The sequence below is a fragment of the Uloborus diversus genome, chromosome 6 (genome assembly GCF_026930045.1).
Source record: "Uloborus diversus isolate 005 chromosome 6, Udiv.v.3.1, whole genome shotgun sequence".
Taxonomy (NCBI): domain Eukaryota; kingdom Metazoa; phylum Arthropoda; class Arachnida; order Araneae; family Uloboridae; genus Uloborus; species Uloborus diversus.
The window spans coordinates 129,481,404-129,502,836 of record NC_072736.1 but is presented as its reverse complement, the minus strand read 5'-3'; the positions used below and the strand labels follow the sequence as shown (position 1 = coordinate 129,502,836).

At 34.3% G+C, this 21,433-nt stretch overlaps 1 protein-coding gene across 1 annotated transcript; it reads right to left on the bottom strand.

Moving 5' to 3' along the window:
- Window positions 1-1,522: 1,522 nt before the first annotated feature.
- Window positions 1,523-11,990, bottom strand: LOC129225159 (uncharacterized). Its single transcript, XM_054859723.1, has 4 exons — window positions 11,874-11,990; window positions 8,799-8,825; window positions 5,508-5,669; window positions 1,523-1,791 (listed from the first exon to the last, which is right to left on the bottom strand). Exons 1-4 carry the CDS (start codon window positions 11,956-11,958, stop codon window positions 1,571-1,573), a joined length of 495 nt encoding a protein of 164 aa, XP_054715698.1. The 5' UTR covers window positions 11,959-11,990; the 3' UTR covers window positions 1,523-1,570.
- Between the last annotated feature and the right edge of the window lie 9,443 nt (window positions 11,991-21,433).

The window sequence follows — 21,433 nt, the reverse complement described above, 5'->3', positions numbered from 1 at the left end:
GGAAAATCAAGAAAATATATCCCTGCCCGCGCAATTTGTTTTTCAAATCCCTTTGTTCATTATTTTTAAAATATAATTTTTTGAAGAACAGATAATATGCTTGCGTTCGACGAACCCACCGGTCGACCGGTGAGTAACCAGTTGCTAACCGCAGCGTTCTTGAGAGCTACCGGTTAACTGGTTGCTTCCGATGTCACTTTGTGAGCCTCACCGGTTGATCTACCGGTAGACCGCAACTCTAGCTGGTTGATTGGTCGATGGAACCACGTGACATTTTTGACCAACTATACGTATGTATTTTTCACCTGCGTGTTATTCGTTTGCGTCATGGTGATCAACCGAGAGCGTTCGATGAAGCATTGGTTCGTGAACAATCGGTTAGTAACCGCTGACGTCATTGATGTCACGTGTTTAACCAACCGGTCGCTACCGGTCGTGCTCGCCGAACGTAAACTATGTGTAAATAGTTATTGTCACTACCAATCTTTGTTTACTGAGACATCGTGTAGCAGTCACATGAAAAAGAATTATTCTTTTTTCGATCGATGCTCGCTTTGAGTGTTCATAGGATTCTAATGACAACACTCGCACATTTCAGTTGCATTTTGAAAATTTTTCATTTTTGTTTTTGACAACGATTAAAAAACATATGTATGTAGTTTCTTCTAATTGACTTTTTAGTAAATCCAATTAGTATCTCTTATGCGATAGGCTTCGTGTTATCATCTCATTTTTACTGTCTTCTATATCTAATATTTTAAAGAAAGTAATAGATCAGTGAAACTTTCCAAATTTCGAATTCCCATAGATTTGCACGTTTTGAGGCGTGCTGAGTCCACTTTGACCATTTTTTTTTTTTTTTGGAAAATGTCAGTCCGTCTTCGTGTGTGTGTGTCTGTATATGTGTGACTCGATTTTTGTGGCGGCTCTAGAGAAAAATTACTGCATGAAATCGAACGAAATGCAGTACCCATATGTGGCCCCATATAGATTGGCGCCCGTTTTTTCGTATTTGATGTTTGATTTAGCCACATAATGATGAAATTAAATTACGTTTTTAATTAACTTTGCCCACTTGGCTAAAAGTTAGACCGTTCTGCTCAATAAACGATAGCAGTTAAAACCGCTTGCTCGTAGACAACCAAAAACTAACCCCAAAACACGCCCTAGTTCCATTGATGTGAAAAGTAACATTTAATACTAGTTTTAGCATAAAACACATTGTCATCTCTTTAGGTCCTGTAATTTTCAAACGAAATCTTCAATTTGTTAATTTTGAAACATGTAAGTTATTTATATCACTTTTCCTCACTTATACCTACCATTACCCCTGTCGTCATTGCACCTTCGATGAGACTAATTTCAGAAAAATCGTTTATATCATTATCGTCACATCAAATACGACAAGTTTCATACATCAATCGTTTCATTTATTCAATAATACTACTTATTACAGTTTGTGTTGATAAAAATGGTCTATAAAAACCATAGTGCATAAAAAGCAACGCATAAAATCAATCATTTATCTGCACAAAAAGTAACCATTTCAATTTTTAAATACTTTCGGAGACTACTGGTGAGACTCTATACTACCACTGTATTCTAAAATGTGTAATAATTCGTTCTTTCCGCAATCAGTTTCTTCAATTCTGATGCATTCTTGTTTGTTGGCAGCGAAAGCTTTCCCAGCTGGACAACTTTTGACGACTGCTTTGCTGCCTCTGCAATGGATAAACTTATCACACTGTTTTGGATGAGGAAATCTTCCCTTTCGTTTCTGACACTGGTACACTGTAAATGAAATATTGTATTAAGTATAAAGAAAAGAAAGTTTAATGAATTATATTAATTGCATTATAATTCTGTTTTACAAACAGCAGCTAAAGAACTGCTTTATTCAATAGGTCATCATACTCGCCAAAAAGCAAATTATGTCGGACACCTATAACTTTTTCTTATCAATTTCAATAGCTACCACCATTTAATCATTTTTTTTTCCCTAATGACGCTATGTTAGAGGCCCTACCTTTTTGCAGACCCAGTGTAATACCTCTTCTTTCATGTAGCACCACTATCGGTAGATACCATTATTACGAGAATTTTGATGCCCAGTTTCCCTGCCAGATGGAGAGACCTGGAGTCTATTCGGTGCGAAACTGCAACGGAAATTTAACTTTACCAAGAGCACTCCAAGCCAAACGAGTACTCGAGGGATCTTTTGCATGCCGCTGAATCATATGACATGGGCGCTGTCGATTTTCTGCATCTTGAAAATCCACCGACTGGAGAAAGGTTTGGACCTGCGCTTTTAGGCGTAAGAGACCATTTCATTTTAACCACTACACTACTATGCCTTAATCTTTGTTGTTGTTGTTGTTGTTAATTTTGCACAAAATTGTGTAAAGTCAAGTGCCAAAGGTTTGTGCATAAGTAATTTATTAAGGTTTAAAAAATATTTTGCTTTGGAACAAGAAAGAGGTTTAGGTGTCCCAGCTTCAAACCATGATGGATTAGAATGTCTTAAGATTGGACTGAAATGAAACAAAAATGTAATTTATCAGTGAATTATATCTGTCACATGAAAATCAAGTTAAGCGACACAACTTTCAAAGATTTTTTTTTTTTTCTCTAACAAATTTTTATTCCTGTCCCAACAATTGCTAGGGTTCATATTGTCCACTAAGTTACAGCTACTTCTCAATCTCTACTAATAATAAAGCTGAAAGTCTTTCTGTTTGGATTGTTGTTCGGATTTCTGTCTGTATCTCTGTGACGCGCATAGCGCCTCAGCCGTTCGGCCGATTTTCATGAAATTTGGTACAAAATTAGTTTGTAGCATGGGGGTGTGCACCTCGAAGCGATTTTTCGAAACTTCAATTTCTTTTCTTTTTTTATTTCAATTTTAAGAACATTTTCCGGAGCAAAATTATCATAAGATGGATGAGTAAATTACGAAATTAACATGATGTGGAACCATAACATGGGAAGAGCGAATGAACACATCCAATTGGCGAGAAATTCATCATCCATTATTTGTAAATATACAGGCGAACCAAATGACCTATTGATTTTCTGTTACGGGCAAAGCCGTGTGGGTGTTACTCGTAGAAAAAAAAAAGCAATTGCACAGAATCTGATAATATTTAAACGAAGTGGTATAACTCCTGTTCTTGGTTATATAGTGTGAATTATACAGCTAATAAACTAGGTGAGAGATTTTTTTTTTGGATAGTTAATTTGAGTCATTGAATGTTCACTATGTTATATTTGAGTTAATGATTTAAAAACAAATCCCCTTGAAGTTTTTGACAGAATGACATATTTTGCATATAATTTTTTTGAAAGACTGAATTTCTACATAAGCAGTTGAGTTAGAGATTTCGAGAGCAAAATACCAATTATGTATTTTGCTCTCGAAATTTCTGTATTGCTTTTAGTTTCACTAATGCTTTCAGTATCAGTATCAACCGAGTTTTTAATAATTGTTTAATCTTTGATTTTTAATTTTTATGGAGAAAATCATAAACATTTTGAAGCATAATTTTTTTACCAGTGATAAGACCAAAATTAAACTGTTGTTTTACAGTGATTGTTAATTTTATTAAGGGGGAAGAAATGAGTATTTTGAAGCATGTTTGTGTGTGGTTTATTTCATGACCAAATATTCAGGATTTGTTCTGTGAAATATACTGTTTTCCCCCATTTAAGCTTGATTTCTGCCCATAACTGTTTTTGCGTAACGAAGAAATGTTGTTTTCTCTGTACTGGGCGGTCATTCCAAGCTCGTCAGCTTGAGATCGAGATTTTCGCTTATGTGATCAGTTGTGATGTAGAAATGTCCCAAAGTAGTATTCTAATCCACTCGAACCTAGCCGCAAGATAAGTTCGAGTAGATTAAAATGCTACTTTGTAACATTTCTACGTCACAACCGATCACGTGACCGAAAATCTCGATCTCGCAAGCTGACGAGCTTGGAATGACCGCCCTGGTATGAATCTAGCAAAGAGACAAGTTTTACAGAGTTCGCTCATCCATTTATTTAAACTTGCTTAATATAATTTCTATTATTTTACAAACTAATTTATTGAGAATCTCAAGCAGCTTAGCAACGACATTATTCCCCTAATTTGCGATTTGGAGGTGAAATATTAAACATACCTGCAGTGTAATGAAGAAATGTAGACAGAAACTTCCTTGCCTGAGATATTCAGCTCTTAAACTTTCCATTTCAGTACCCTATGTTCACCGGAGTTTTATTTATTTAGCGATTGTCAATTTCATTCGGAAATAATTTCTAGATTAATCTATGAACAAATATTGAGACTTCGTTCATAAATTTAACTTTCATTGCTTTTTTGCGTAGCTTTTTGTAAAAAAAATTCGTTTGAGCTTCTTTGTGCAGTCAACATTGGCTGTTTTCTCTGCACTGGCACAATCCTGTCTGGGAAACAACTTTTAGAGAATTCGTTAATTTATTTATCTACAGTAGAACGTTGAAAATCCGAACGTCGAAAATTCAATAGTCAAAAACCCGATTCATAAAGTTTTAATAAGTTTTCCTTTTTTAAACCCCGACACACAAAGAAAGGGGATTGTAAGTTCGACGTGTCTGTGTATCTGTCTGTGACACTCTAGCGCCTAAACGGATGGATTGATTTTAAAAAAAAAAAAAAACAATTTCGTTCGAAAGAAGAGTTGACCGAGAGTGTTCTTAGCTAGGTTGCGTCTCTTTATGATATTAATTAACAAAGCTATTAATTAAAAACCTCTAAAATGTTTTTCGCGATTTTTACAGTGAAAATACATTTAAAAACTTAAAATTTAGTATCAAAATAAAAAGTAATTTTTTTCTGTGACTGATAGAATATGTTTGGAGTTTCTATGTTACATAGAATTCAAACTATGACGAGTTTTAAAAGCAGATTTTAGATACGGTTAAGCCTTTATTCACGCAATGGGGTTGTTTCCTTCAGTCAAAAGTATTACTTTTAGTCACTGAAATTGATTGAATGAGTAAAAAAAAATAACATGGAGCGAGAAAAAACTTTCATTTTCCCAACGCTTAATTTTTAATTGATTTTTTTAAGCGTCCGATTTTTCAAACAAGGCGTGGCCTTTATGACGGCACAAATGATGCTCTTTGACGCATCTTTCTACCGCGATTTTACGTTATGATAATCAAGAAGCGAATTAAATACTGCGCTCTACGTTTGCTATCAACCATATCGTTGCTAATACACGTGAGCAAAGAAGCGAATTAAATATTACTCTCTGCGAATGGCAACAGTAAATGGCATTTTATCATTTGTGATGTCATCGGCAGAAGCATAAGCAATGAAAAGCGCACCGATTAGAATAATTTTTTTTAAATATTAAACTTAGTTAAATTATTCAGAAAATGGTCAGATCCTATGTTTTTAGGCATGCTCTTTCAGAAAAAAATACTTTTAAAATTTTGGAAACAACCCCATTGTTTACCGAATCTTTATGAATTAAAAAAACTTACAACAGCGTGCACGTTTCCTTCCAGTACACTGTCTTCTTGCATTGTCGAAATATTTTCCACGCTTGCATCGCTTAATTTTATGTTTAGAGTTAGAACAAACGTGGTAGATGGAACAATCATAAGGATCTCCATAGCGGCCGTCATCAGATGGGCAGTGGAATTCTAAAATAAAGTTTCAAATCATTTAAGTTCAAAATATTAATAGACACACCCACACGCAAAGTGTCGGCTGAAGTCCGTTGCCATCACTATGATTTCTGAACGGCAAGAGTAATGATCACAAAAGTGGTGTCTAGGTATAATAAAGTTCCGCTACACTACACAATGAATCCACTTACAGCGCCACCTGGTGGTAAAACTAGGAGTTAGCGGTATTATCTCAGAAACGTTACGAGATACGTGAAAAAAAGGTCAATTACAAATTTGTTTAGCATCATCAGCTGAAGAAAAAACGAACTGATGTGTGCCTCACATGACTTTCTTCTGCTCCAATTTAATGTAATTTTCTCATTATTGGTCATTTTAATGTGATTCAATAGTTTACTCACTAAATATCACCAACAGTGACCAAATTAAAACCAGATTGAAAAACATTTTTTTTTTTAAATCGCCAAATTTGTCGCCAAGTTGGCGACAAAACTTGGCGACCAAAAGACTGGCGATATATCGCCAAATGTCCGCCAAATTGTAGCACCACTTGAGTTTAAATCGAAATTAACAATGATTTCCCCACAAAAGGGGTCAAAAGACCCCCTTAAAACACCCGAATGCAACCAAAACGCAAAGTGCACAACTAGACCCCACTAGGAGTCTACGTACCAAATTTCAACTTCCTAGGATATTCCGTTCTTGAGTTATACGACATACATACACACATAAAGACGTCACGAGAAAATTCGTTGTAATTAACGCGGGAATCGTCAAAATCGATATTTCGGGTGTCCGTACGTTCCTAGGCACATATCCACGTGTGGTCGGGTTGAAAAAAAACTCAACATTTATTCGGGGGTGAGCAAAATGGAAATTGAGGTCGATTTTTGAGTGAAAATTTTTTCGCGAATACAATACTTCCTTTTTTATAAAAGGAAGTAAAAACAGCTTCTGAACAATTCTGTTCAAAATAGTAGGCGTAAAATGCACCTTCGTTTGGTCGTGTTGAACAAAACTGCACTTGCCGGAAATGAGCCTGATATCTCTATAATGCTCAAAACGGTATATTTCGGCACAAATACAAATATAGACACGGAATATTACTTCCCGCTGCACATTGTACAAAAAGACAGGTGGTACAGTGGCACAAGCAAGCGTAATACGGTTTCAAAGTCCCTGCCCTGGTGGAGAGGACTCGTACTCGCTGTGTGATGTATTCTTAACAAAAAGATCAGTGGGTTAAAGTCTGGTGAGTGTGGAGACTATTCTACACAACAACCATGTCCAATGATTTGCAGCTGGAAGATGACTTTTCTTTTGTTTTTTGTTGATGAAAAATTTTGTATTTGACCTTTTTCCCGTATCTCGTGCCGTTTCTGAGATAAGAAACGCAAAATCTGAATTTCACCACTAGGTGGCGCTGTTTAGGTTTCATTGTTGTAAGTCATGTTGCTTGACAACTTGACTTAGACGCCATTTTTGTGACCATAGCTCTTGCAAGTCAGGAAGTTTTGGGCAAATAGGGACTTAAGCGGACACCCTGTATATACATACATATATATATTTGTACATTTCCCAAAAAAGAAATTTTACTGCTAATAGTAAGGAACGGCTAAGCTGAAAAATTGAAAGCGAAAAAACATATCATGAGGTGAATGTTACAAGCAGGTAACATTCACATAAATTTGGTGACATGGAGGAGCAATATTTCATGCACAATTTTTAATTTTAGACCATAAAGCTTGGATTTTTTTGCATAAAATGAACTTTGTTCGAAGTTTTTACGAGCATTAGGAGAGCTAAGAAAATTGTTTATAGCAAACGGAAATCTTGAATAAAAGTAGAGGCATTAGAGCAGGAATGTGAGGCTTTCAATCAACGTATTTCATTTGCGATATTTTCAAAATAAAATTACAGCGGATTATTTGAAGAAAACTGAAATCTTGAATAAAAGTAGAGGCATGAGAGCATGAATGCGATGCTTTCAATCAACGTATTTAATTTGCAATGTTTTCAAAAAAAAAAAAAAAAAAAAATTACAGCGGATTATTTAAAGATTTTTTTTCCTAATATTAAGATGACTCAACGATGTGAAAAAATATAATATATAAACCATTTGTATTTTATAATTTATAAACAAAAATTTTAAATAAGGGGATATAATTGCCTCAGTCCGAAAGGGTTAAGAAAGGAAGAAGAATGTTGCATACGTTTGTGCAGGTTTTTCTTCATGCCTTTTTCCCATTAGGATTTAAAGCAATACAATTCAAAAATAGGTTCAGTTTTACTTCGACATTACATACATTTTCAGATGCATAATTTTTTTAAAAATATATTAAATAAACGAACTTTTCCCCCTCCAATTTTATAGCATATTTGAAATAAATTGTATCATTGAATTGGGTTGTGTGAAATAGGATACTCGAGTAAGTTTTAATAAAACTGCTCCGTTTGTTTAAAATTTTCGCTAACTTTCTCAAATAATTTGCAAGGATTTGTTTTCGATACTCGAAGGAAGGATTTTCAGTATACTTATAAGATCGAAAATAAATCTAATTACTTTTTCTGATTAGCATAAATAAACTAGCGGTGATTTTTATTTAAATTTAAACAACAAATACAAAGTTGTGAAGTGAAGAAAAAAAATCAATTTAAAATTTTTAATGCTCCATTTTCATTTGATACGTTTTGCTAATATCTTATGATAAAATCAAATTCATCAAATAGTATCACCATTACTTAGAGGGTGATCTAACCATTAAACGTCGAGGTAGCAATTTATCGACCTCTTACGTTAATGACAGCATAAATTATTTCAAAAAATATTTTCATATAAAAAGAAAAAACTAGCTGATGATTTTAAAAAGCAGTGTAATATCTAAGTTATTTTGAAGCTGTTTATACTCTTCAAAATTATGAAAGCAATGCATATTTTATGCTTCTGAATACGAATGTTTTCACAGAAAATGAGTCAAAATTATGCTATCGGTAAAGTTATTGTTTATACTGCCGGAAACAACATTTGAAACATTTTATGTCATTAAAAATGAGTAAAACCGTGCAAAAAATTACAATGTAACATTTTGTACACTTGCCTCTCAGAAGTTATATGAAATAAAGCGTTTCAAAAAGATTTCTTACCTGATTTTTTGTTTTTCAACTTGCAATCTGAAAACAAAAGGATTTTTTATAGAAAAAAATGTCAAGTTTTTCATATCAATATTTTTAGAAGATGTACATAAAACATCAACATGTATGTAATACATATATTTGTATGTGTGCGTGCACTTTTTCTTTACTAGTTTTCAACATATCTTTTAAAATTTTTGATACATTTTTTACATAAGCCAGAGAGATATTCTCTTTCCTTGAACTCCCTAATTAAAGGACCTAGAAAATCTTAAAATTTTGCTTTTCACCTTTATCTAAGCAGCATTTTGCATCCTTATTTATCTTAGTGTATGATAGTAACGTACTGTCGCCTATCTCGCATATATGACATAATTCAGAACAAAGCAACATTACTTTTATTCTTTTTCTCCCTCAGCTCATCCAATGCTCTATGTTCGTTTAATGTTTTGCCTTTTTTGAAGGGGTGTCCACATGGAGGGGGAGGGGGGGTCATGGCGCAGACTGCGCCATTGAAATTTTTAAGGGCGGGGTGTTTTAAGTGGTATTTTCCGCAATTTTGGGGGAGGGGCTCTTGCTCTTGGGGGTCTTTGTGATATTTAGGGGTGCAACCTTTGCTCATGGGGGGTTGGACATCCCTGTTTACAAACTTTTGTACATGCTTTCCCGCTGCACAGTTGATATCGGTAAAAAATCATCGCATTTCTGAAAACATTCTGCAGTTATTATCGTGACGTTATGCTGGGCATTTCTAACGTAAATTTTAGAATAAAAATTCATTTTTCTCGAAACAACTCAAAATGTAAAACTGTAATTCCTACGCCAAGATTCTAATTCTGGTTCTGTCAACTTTTAAGGCAATAATTTAAACATTTCACCCTCCTTTAAAGCAAGAATGACCAAAAAAAACTCTTTTGTTGATTTTTGATTATTTGTCCTCAGGGATTGCAATACCAGACAAAAAATTCAATAGCGGTATCCGGTATTTTTAAAACGTGATACCGGAATACCGGTTTTAATACTGGTATTAGAAATTTCTTAGAAAATGATTGGCAACCAATCAATATGTTTTCACACTTCATAATTTTGTGCACAAGTTGTACTATTTATAAAATTGTGAACAAATGTGTAATGAAGGAGGGCAATTCCACGAAACTGTCAACCTAAGCAGGTGAATTCCAGGAAAAACGAGACATGACACTTGAATTCTAAAAAAACTAATATTCTGTCACTTGTCATATACCATTTTCTTCAAAAATAAATGAGTTTCTTGAATCTTAGCCTGTTTTTCCCAAATAGTTTGATGACTTTTAGAAAATCAAGTGCAAAATCAAGTTTTCTCTTTGTGTTTTTACAGAGCAAAAAATCTCTTTTTTGTTACGTACTGTAACTTCAATGAACTTGTTAGCGCAGCATATAATATTTACGTTAACTTTTATCTTTTGAATGTCTAGTTCGGTAAGTAATTTAAAATTCTTTTCTTTTTCAACCACGAAATATGTCCCTACTAAGGTGACAATTTGATGTCCTCCCATTACCAAAATACTACATCTCAATTAGTTCACCAAGAACCTATTGTGTATAGAAACTAATGTTTTCTTATGCAAAGCAGAATTATGTCCCTTGTCAAGGAGGCATAGTTAGAATTTTAATATAGATTTAGTTTTTAACGGTAACGGAAGGACAAAAAAATACGCCAACGGAAGGACATTTAACTATAATCTGGTACAGGGTAAAATTTTAGGATGCTAGTACAAAACGAACTATTATTTAAAGTTAGTATTCACATTTAAAACATATAAGAGTAATATTTGTACAAACATTATATGTGCTTTTATTCAGAACTAGTGGTACCCGCACGGCTTTACCCGTAATAGAAAAATTAAAAGGTCTTTTGGTTCGCTTGTATATTTACAAATAATGTATGGTGAATTTTCTCTCCAATTGGCTTGTACCCACGTTACGGTTCCACGTTATGATAATTCCGTATCTCGCCAATTGGCTTGTGCCCATGTTACGGTTCCACGTTATGATAATTTCTTAATTTACTCGTCCATCTTATGATATTTTTGTTCTTAAAATTGGAATAGAAAAAGAACCGCATCGAATTTTTGAAAAATCGCTTCGAGGTGCACACTCCCATGCCAAAAACTAATTTTGTGCCAAACATCATGAAAATCGGCCGAACAGTCTAGGCGCAATGCGCGTCACAGAGATCCTGACAGACAGAGAAACTTTCAGCTTTATTATTAGTAAAGATTTAAACTTTTATTTATTTATTTTTTTTAACTGTTTCGTGATTTTATTTCTTCTATTGTATGTGATTAAAACCATGAAAGCTGCACTTAAAAATTCTTTAGTATGTAAAAGTCACTTTGGTAAGACACGTTTGGGATATGACAAGTCATTCAAGCAAAAACATTTGCTTAAAAACTTGAAATTTATATTGGAACAATAAATTATTAAAACTGCTTTCAGATTTGTTACCACAAGTCATAATAAAGGACTGTTGAGAGCATTGATTTAACCGTTAAATTTACACTTTTTTGACGGTTCAGTAAAATTAGCATTTTTCCTGGAAAAATTAGTATCCAGGGTTTTTTTTTCATAAAAAGCTTTATTATGTCTTTCTAAATGATATCTAAAAAGTCTCCGATTTTTTGCTCTACACTTACTCCCTTTTAGGGGGAAAAGAGGGAGGGTTTTAACCAAGGTAACTAGGTAAGTTGGGCAGTGTTTTTTGTGTATTTTTGTTTACACTAAATCGAATAAATCGAATAAAACCAAAAAAAAAATCGATATTAAATATTTTTAAAAAATTTTGCACCAAAAAAAAAACAATTTCCAAAACATAAGAAAAACCACTGTTTCATTGTACCTTTAGTTTATTTCCGCAAAAAAAAAAAAAAAAAACCCGCATAGTCATACATCATGCACGCTAATATTTTTCTGCATCTTGAACATTCCCTGACTAATGTCAGGGCCGATGAGAGGTCATGCCAGCCAAGTTGGAAACGTATAATCTGCCTGCATATACAGCATATATTCGAAAATATACTGCATGTTAAAATCATTAATTACACTTACCCAGATGTTTGTCACATTTGGCTTCACAGGGAGACATACAGCGCTCACTTTCTGAGTTAAAATGGAAATCGGGTTGACATCTCATGAGGAAAGGTCCAAATGAAGAATAAACGTAAAATGTCGTACAGTCGTCTTTGTTTGGGACGAACTTTTCTATAACTACATCCTCATCTATAACAAAGGACATAGGATTTATTGTATTAGTTCTCTTTACTTAAGTACGGTTTATTTATTCAAACTGATCGCTTTTCACTTTTATTTATTTCTGAGAGCCATTACTTTCCAGTTTCTAGAACTTTTTTGAATTTTTCCCCCATGGCACTTTTGGAATATTTATGTTTCATAGCTGAATGCTTATGGAATGCGCTGAAGAACTCATTGGGCACTTTTAAGAAGGAAATACAACAAGTCGGCTTCAAGGTGGTAGCACAGAATTCAGATTATAGTTTACAATTGGGGGCTTCACCCGCTGCTCGCTTCGCACGCCAACTCCCTTTCTCCATTTGCTGCTGCTTAGTGGCAATTAATTAATTCAATTCTCCCCCCCCCCTTAATACCCTGAAGACTTTTTATCAAGTCATGTCTCCGACCCCTTAAGTCTTAAGGTTTAGAGAGGCGAGACAGTGTGGAATGGCTTTCCTTGGATGTCGTGAATCCAACGGTACCTGTATTGACATGGTAGACGTTGACAGTCCAGTGGAGATAAAATTACAGACTCACAGACAAGCACACAGACATACACACAGACACAAAGCCAGACACGCACAGGTTTTAATAATAGTTTGCATTGGAACTTGCAATTAACCAACAACATCCCTTGGAGTCCTTTGCCACAAAAAGGTGGCTCATTCGAAGTACACTTCTGCTCAAAAAATAAGCTACAAAGACAAAAATTGGAATAGAACAAGAATCATTGTAATGAATATGCGCGAAAGTTACGTACGAGGTACGCACGACATTACTAGACAGCGTATTTCGGCGGAATTTTATTTTTAACGAACTTTTGTAACGCAAGTTTTTTATTGACTCACCACGACCATGTTTCCGTAACTTTGCCAACTTTTAAAATATTGTAATTGTTAATTCTGGATTGAATGAATCGATATTTTTTATAAGGTTTAGTAATGCTTTATTTATTATTCTTATTTAAGAGTTAATTTGCTCATATGAAAATGATAAAGTGAAGTATAAGAAATCTCTGGGAAATAATTTTTCATGTGTAGCGCCTAAAATTACAAGTTTTAGAACTGGTTTAAATTCTTAATATCAAAAATATTAATTTGTATGAAACGAATTCAAGTTTTTTGTATATTATTTAAAAATACAGAAAATTCGCACGGTGGTTAAACCAAGACCAACCCACATGCGTAGAATATAAACTGTCCAATGAGACACCTACTTTGTCAGAGCAAAATTTAAATGCTTTACCTCTTTGACTAATTTCTTAAGTTACCGCAAGGTTGTGTTTTAAGTTAACTCCCCCCCCCCCCCCGCCCAAGAAGTTCATTGGTCATCTGTGGCGATATTCAAATCTAGATGTGCCCTGTATTTTGTCTCGTTAGAAGTAATCACTCCAGTTGTTTGGTGGCCTTAACTTTACTTCCAATGTCTCATCATTATGCTTAAACAAAAATACAGAAGTTGTTGATCACCCTCTGTTAATATCAATAAGAGCATCAGTCAAGCCCGTTTTGCACGTGATAAATTATGAATAGACAAAAAATTAGTTATTTCGTACCGTATGCTTTATTAACTCCTTCTTTTTTCAGACAGTTAAAAACATTGATTGATCACAGATTTTCAACTATCTTTCTTACAAGCACATACAGTTTCTTTCTTTCTTTCTTTCTTTTTTTTTTTTTTTTTAATTTTATTTCATTGTTTTCTTATTTTGATGCTAATTTATTTCCGTAAACAGTTAGCAGTAATTCTTACTTGTGATTATTATTCGTGGTAATAAGGCGATAGTTTTATTCCAACCACATTCTTCAGCTAAAATGAAAAAGAAAAACATATTAATGTAATTTTAAAAAAAAACGGCATTAGCGAAAAAATTGATACATTAATTGTTTATATGCAAAAAAATAATTAATTCGCCAAAAAAAGAATAAGTAAAATTGTGCAAAAACCTGATAAAGCGCGAAAATCGAAGCAATAATAGCCAAACATTCCATATTATTCTAATAAAATTACGGAATTATATTGAAAAACGTTAGAGGTAGCCAAAAATTTCATTTAAAAGATATGCCCGATTTATGCAAGAAAAAGCTGCTTTAAAAGTTCCATTTCAAATAAACTATTAAGAGAAAATTTTAAGAATTCAGTCCCCTTGGATACATTGAACATTGTTTTTTAAGCTCTGAAAAATATAACTCTGTAAGAACATATATATATATATATATATCATTTTCGCAGTCATTTACATCAAATTCCAACTCGCCGAAGATAAAAGTTAAGGTTCCACTTGCCAATAGTAAGAAAGAAACGTTCAGTTACTCACCTAAAGTTTTATCACAATAAGCTCTACAAGGAAGATCACAAGCACGAGCTTCAGCACTGTAATGGAGACCTTTCGGGCAGGCTTTTACGTACACATTTCCATTCCAGCATTGAATGAACTTACCACAGTCACTAGGATGAGGTTGGAACTCGTCTTGTCTGCAATCAACGCTCGACAACGCATCTGAAGCTTTTGACTGTGATAAAGAAGTTGCAACTTCTGTTAAAATATGAATGTAAAAAAAAATCAGTTTTCAACCGTATAGCAAACTGTCTGCAACCTCCATAAAATATCCGACAATATTATTGAATCTCTTTTTAAGCGTTTTACTCCTGAAGAAAATCACGAAAAATAGAAAGTGGCAAGAAAAACCTTCGAAGACGTTTGAAATATTGGAATGATGGATTTCGGTCACCTCCACTTTAGATAATCAGACTTTTTACTTCATGTAGGGGCGTCTCGATGGAAGACCACTGTGATCTCCCAAAAATATTATTATTCGGAAAATTTTGTCTGACGATTCGGAAAAATTATCAACATTCGGCAAATTTTGTCAATCGGTTTGGCAAAATTATCATCATTTGGAAAAATTTGGAGTACCTTTCCGCAAAATTACCGTCATTCTGCAAATTTTGTCTAACGATTCGGCAAAATTATCATCATTCGGCAAATTTTATCTAACAATTCGGTGAAATTATCATTATTCGGCAAAATTTTCGTCATTCTGCAAATTGTGTCTGACGATTCGGTAAAAGTATACAGGGTGTTCCGTTTTAACCTGCACGACCTTTATTTTCGCATCCATTAGTCATAGATGTATACTTCCAACTGCAAAAATTTTCAAAATCAGATGCAAGGTTAAGATATTGAAAGTTTGAAGTAAAAATCAAAAGGAATCAAAAAATACAAAATTTTACATTTTATTCGGGCTCCTGGTCCTCTAACTTATGTTTAGGGAAATGATCTCCATTGAAAAATAATTCCTACTCAAAACGTTTGAAATTAGTACGACCAATATTCACCGAGATAAGAAACGCAGCGTTTTGTGACTTACACCACTTCTCACTTGCCGTCAATAACATCTTTGGGGGGGGGGGGGGGGGATATAGCGGTTAACAAGTGTTTAAAATTATATATGTGCATTGGGTGTGATTTTCAGATTGTTCGAGGTTTTGTAGTGTGTTTTTGAGTACCTCGGCATTACATTTACATTTATTTTTGAATAGCAATGAAAATTATAAATACGTACTTTGTTTTTCTTACTTTGACGACCTTTCATTCTTATAAAAAGGCGATAAGTTAAAATCTCATCTTCTGTATTATCCCTTAAAAGTTCAAACTGGAATATCTCCTTGAGTTTTGGTGGCATAAATGTCAAGATTTTTTATTTCAGTAATAGTTTTCAATGGAGATAATGTCTCTAAATAATAGTTGGAGGGCCTAGGGCCCCGTATAAAAAGTTGAATTTTGTACTTTTTGACTCCGTTTTATTTTTGCTTCAAACTTTCAATATCTTAACTCTGCATCTGGTTTTGAACATTTTTGCAATTAGAAGTATACACTTCTAAGACTAACAGTTGCGAAAATAAAGGTCTTGCAGGTTAAAACGGAACACCCTGTATAATTATCATTATTCAGAAAAATTTGGAGTCCCATTCGACAAATTGAGTTTCTGCCCTACCAAAAATTTAACTTTGGGAAGCCCCTGACTTTATGAAACGTTTGTGAAGCCTGCAAAAAGGGTAGCACAAACTTTCGGAGTTATCCAAATCCGTTCAGTCATATTTTTAAACGGTAACGAGACTTTTAACTTTCCAGTCAAATTTTCTCTTCTAGTGGATAGCAGTAGAACAAACTTATTAAGCAGTAGAAAGTATTGTAATTGTACTTTGGGCCTACATTAGTTTTAATTTCATTTTTAGTGATGTGGCAACACTACGCATGTAGTTCGCATCTTTATTACGATAGTTTTTAGTGTAGTGGAATTATTTTAAGCAAAGCTGCAAATCATCGAAAATGCATGTTAAAGGTTGATTTCGAGGATTAAAAGAAATTTGTTTTGTTAGTTTTCCCACGTTATAGCTCCAAATATATGTATTCTGTGTAGATATAAATTTAATTGCTCATAGTTTATTGTTTTAGCTATAAAAGCACGTGGTTAAAATGAAGTTATGTCAATGCGAAACATATACTGTTTAAAAACTTTTCAGTCTAAATATGGTGACATTTGGATCCTTACTGATAGTCGGAGCTCGATTCAATACCTACAGAACTGGAGCAGTGTGTGCAACCTTGTGGGTATTTAGATTATCACCCATCTCAAAAATCTAGCCAAGGGAAGGGAACTCCACTTTCAGTGGATTCCCTCTCTTGTAAACATCCATGGCAATGAAGCCGCAGACATCTTGGCTAAAAGAGGTTGTTCTGAGTTGCCCAACAAGGACTTCACATTAACTTATAAGGAAATTTTCTCTATGAAGAAACAAGGAGACAGGCAAGTCTGGATCACCCCTCCCGCCCATCCCTGGCACTGCAGGAAGACCCCGGGAGGCTCGTTAGATTTCGAGGGTGACAGACATGATCAAACGGCCGTCTCGAGACTCATAAGTGGTTATCTGAAGAACATGATTTTCGACTCTGGGTGTAAGATCTTCTCTTTGTGCAGCAAATGCAATCTGAAACCGGCATCCTCCGACCACATCCTTGATTGTTTGGGGTTCACTCAGGCAGATGTCTGTGCTAGCCCACTACTGGTGCCAGGGACGTAACTAGAGGGGGGCAGACGGGGCTCGTGCCCCGGGCGCCAGATTTTGGGGGCGCTAAACTGACTAAATAAATGCTTAAATTTAATTTTTTTTAAAAAGGACAAGTTATTAGAAGACTCCCTCCCCCCTCCCAAAAAAAACACGCTGTGCAGGCGCTGGCAGAAAGTGTGCGTAGTTTAATGTGGATAAAGAGTGGGAAGGATAGACAGAGAGAGAGGGAGAGTAGGAGGGCGCAGTAAATAGCATGAATGTGTTTTCTCAGAGTGACCAATACTTGTTATATCTTATCTAAGAATTTTCCTCTCGGAGGAGGAATATGGGAGCTAAGATGAGGGAGACACCAATACAAAACAGCGGAAATGCTCAAATGTCCTTTTTTTACAATTAAACGTCATAAAGCCTCTCAGGTTTTACAATGACGAGAACTTGTCTACCCCACCCAAGGGCCTAAGGGAAAATCGTTACACTGTTCCCTTAGCCGTAGCCCACGGCTTAGGAATTGGAGCCACTATCTTTATCCAACAGAACATTTCTCTAAATACATGAAATACACCGCCAACTCAGTCAATTCCAGCCGAGGACTGCAGTTTCGTGCTTATTAGCACTCATCAGCTCGGCATAGGACTAACTGAGCTGGAGGTGGAAAACACCACCTCCAGCTTTTCCACCTTCAGCTCAGTTAGTCCTATGCCGGGCTAATGAGTGCTAATAAGTACGAAACTGCAGTCCTCGGCTGGAATTGACTGAACTGGCGGTGTATTTCATGTATTTCTGCCTTAGCCCTGGCTATAGGGCGGTAACTTACTGATCATTTCTCTAAAGTCTAAAGAGTATCTTCTCTAGCTTGTACCACAAACTTTTTTTCTGCTTTTTACTCCGTTCTCAAGATATTTTTTGCTCATCTTGTATAGTTTTAAATCAATTTTAAGATATGTCGAAAAAACTATTTGAAGCTAAATTCAGAAAGAGAGCGAAAGACCACGAAAAAGAGACCCCCAACAATCTTCATTTTATTTATCTTCATGGTTAAATGCTAAAGACGTTAGGAGAGCAGATAAGGCATTGTTTATATAATTTGAATGATGAAATACAAATTTGTTGAATTTTATAATTTTTCTCATTCTTGGAAAAAAATCTCGCATTATAATAATGGAGATTCAATTTAAAGTTCGGGAGGCTGCCAATTTTTCTTTAGAAAATACTAGGGTTATTTTGAGGATAAATTGGACTTAAACGATAAATTTTCGACTTAGTTTCAATATATTTTTTCCACCCACACAATATTTTAAATATGCTTAAATCATCAACGTCAATCAATGTGTCAGAAATCAGCTCTTTTTTACGGCTCTAAACTTGAATTTTTCTTTGGTGGATGCATATTTATAATTACAGTAGAACCTCGTTTATCTTGCTCCCGTTAATCTAGATCTCCGGCTTATCCAGATCAAATTTTTAAAGTTAAAAAATATATTCACTGAAATGATATAATTCTAAATTAGGATAGCCGGAACGAAACTGCCAATGTACCAAATATTTGCTCTTTATTTTGATTAAATACACAACTCCTGCATTGCAGGTGCAATAAATTATACTGCCATGTGCAGGTAAAGGGTAGTAACTGCAAATTTTTCATTTTCATTTTTTTTTTTTTTTTTTTGCATTTTTGTCATCTATTGTACATTATCTTTATTGTAGAAGCTCGCTTATTTGGTTTTCACGGAAAAAAAGGCACGAAAAAAACGTCTAATTCGAACATTTTCCTATTGTTAGTATTGAATCCACCACATATTTCTTCAAATATCTCGAAAACTTATTTCTGCAGATACTGTCGCTTACCTGTACACGGCAGTATAGTCATCTAATAAACAACATGGCATATTTGGAGTGTCATTCCTACACCACAGCAGCTGAACTATAAATGATTAAGTGTTTGCGAGTAACAATCCTATGCAATTTTGTTACAGCGTTTTTTGCTGTTATAAAAGATAAGTCTGCTTATTTACGAATGTGTTTTACAAATTACCCGGATTGCCTTTGGAAAAATGAAGTTGTACTGTAAATGAAAATAACCTGAACGAAAGAGCACTGAAAACATATAATATTTAACATTTTTAAGATATGTGCTTTAAAAAAAAAAAAAAGTAAACAGAAAAAGTTTTGTTCCCAAGCACATTAGGTTTCTGTTTTTCTATTAATTGTTTCTCAGACATATAATATATACCAGAGTTAGGGGACGTGCGTCCTTTATAAAAATTAGCTCTTGTAATAATTAATATTTAACTGTACAGATTGCGAAAATTTAAAATGTGTTGCACATAAAAGTATTAAGATAGAGTTAAAATAAGATAATCTGTCCTTTTGAACTACAGTAAGATGTCAGCTTAAAGTTAAGATAAGCCAAGTATAGTAATATTCAATTAATTTCAAGTAAAAAACAAAAACAAACAACCTACAAAATTTTTTATCGGATTTAAAATTATTTCACCCATTATTGCGTTATGTTGCTCTTTTGTAGTTGAATATTGTTATCTTTCTAATTTTTCTTGCGAATTTCTTCATAGTAGTATATTAAACTGCTGAAAAATAAATAATTGAAAATCTTTGTTTTATTGAAGTTATAATTTTTAATTTATTTTTTAAAGCAATATTGCAACAAGTTGTGAATTACTCTCTTGTGGAAATACAAAAATATTTTTCCTTGAATAACTTCGCATGTAAAGTAATAAATAAAGTACTTAATAATTTTTACTTTCTATCGCTATTTTTTAAAAAGCAATACAGCGATAAAGCTATACAAAAACTTATAATTACGTAAAAGTCGCATTTATAAGTCTTATGGCATTATAGGCAGCGGACTCCTTTATCACTGCCTAATTCAAATATGGCTTCCAGTGTTGAAACAGTTCAAAAATGATACCGAATGGAGTGTTATTTATCTAATTGTTCTACTGGTTAAAGAGTACTCCATTACGGTGTAACGAAAAGTTACATTACAAGACATGTATAAATTGCAAATGCATTTTGTGTAAAATTCGTCCTTGGCTCATATGAGGCAGTGAGAAGCAAAAGGGATGTAAGTGGACATTTTCAAGTTTTGAGTAAAACGCGTATAGCCTAGGTAGGCTTTCATTGATTTTTTTTCTAAATCATGCTGTACAGCAGCACCTACCGGGGCTACTAGTACTATCCCTTGCCCCAAGACAGAGGAGGGGTTCAACTGCTATGTGTACTGGTTATCTCCAAATTTTTAATTTTGCCACTTGCATTGCATCCCTTTGCTTCTCACTGCCTCAAATGTAACCGTCTCCTCCGTGATTCTGCTCCATTTGCGTTGAAATTTGATAGTTAGAATTAAATTAAAGATTTATTTAAGATCTTAATTTTAGGTTTAAGTTCTTGTTTATTGTATATATTTTACCATGTGGTGCGTTTAACCCAATATGGTATTCTGTCGTGCATATACTGGAGCTTAAACACCCTCTTTTTAGTTTGCAGTTTAATTTATTGGTGTTTTGACCATACGTATTGAATCCTCCACGGCCGATGAGCTCTTGATTCAATCTTGAAACTTTTTCTATTAATTGCTGCTTGTATTTTTCTTTTTCTCATCATTATTATTCTTAAAAATTGTGTAAAACTTGTTATTTGACTTGTATATTTTATATATTTGCTTGGCTTTTTAATTTTGCTGCGTTGAGCATCTATGGACTTCTGGGGGGTTTGGTCTTGTCAATATTCTTCACTTGTATTATAATTTCATATATATATATATATATATATATATATATATATGGAGGGTGTATTTTCTCTGTAATGTACGTGAGGGGCCCTGGTGTTGACGATAACAAGTTTCTTGGGGATTTTTTTTTTTTTGCTTTGTTTTGTATGGGGAGGGTCGCCGAAACGAGGTTTTGCCCCCGTTCGAAAATGACCTAGTTACGTCCCTGACTGGTGCTTGACTTCGCTAGGGTTCATGGCATCATGAATCTGATCTAGCTGCCGCTGGATCAATGAAGGATTGTAAACAACAGCAACAACAACAAAACTTTTCAGTAGTTGATTAAGCAGCGTGCATTGCATATCTTCCACTGGGTGTAACCTGGGCAGGTCTAATGTACACTTAGGTATCTAGGGTTACTATAAAAATAATCGTGCTGTCTTTTCTTACACTAATATTGTGGTGTTCAGATTGAGGTAGCATTTAATTTCATGACCGAAAATAGATTTTAGTGACATCTTCATTATTGTGATTAAAAAAACAGGATTACAGTCACGAGAGATGGTTCTTCGTAATA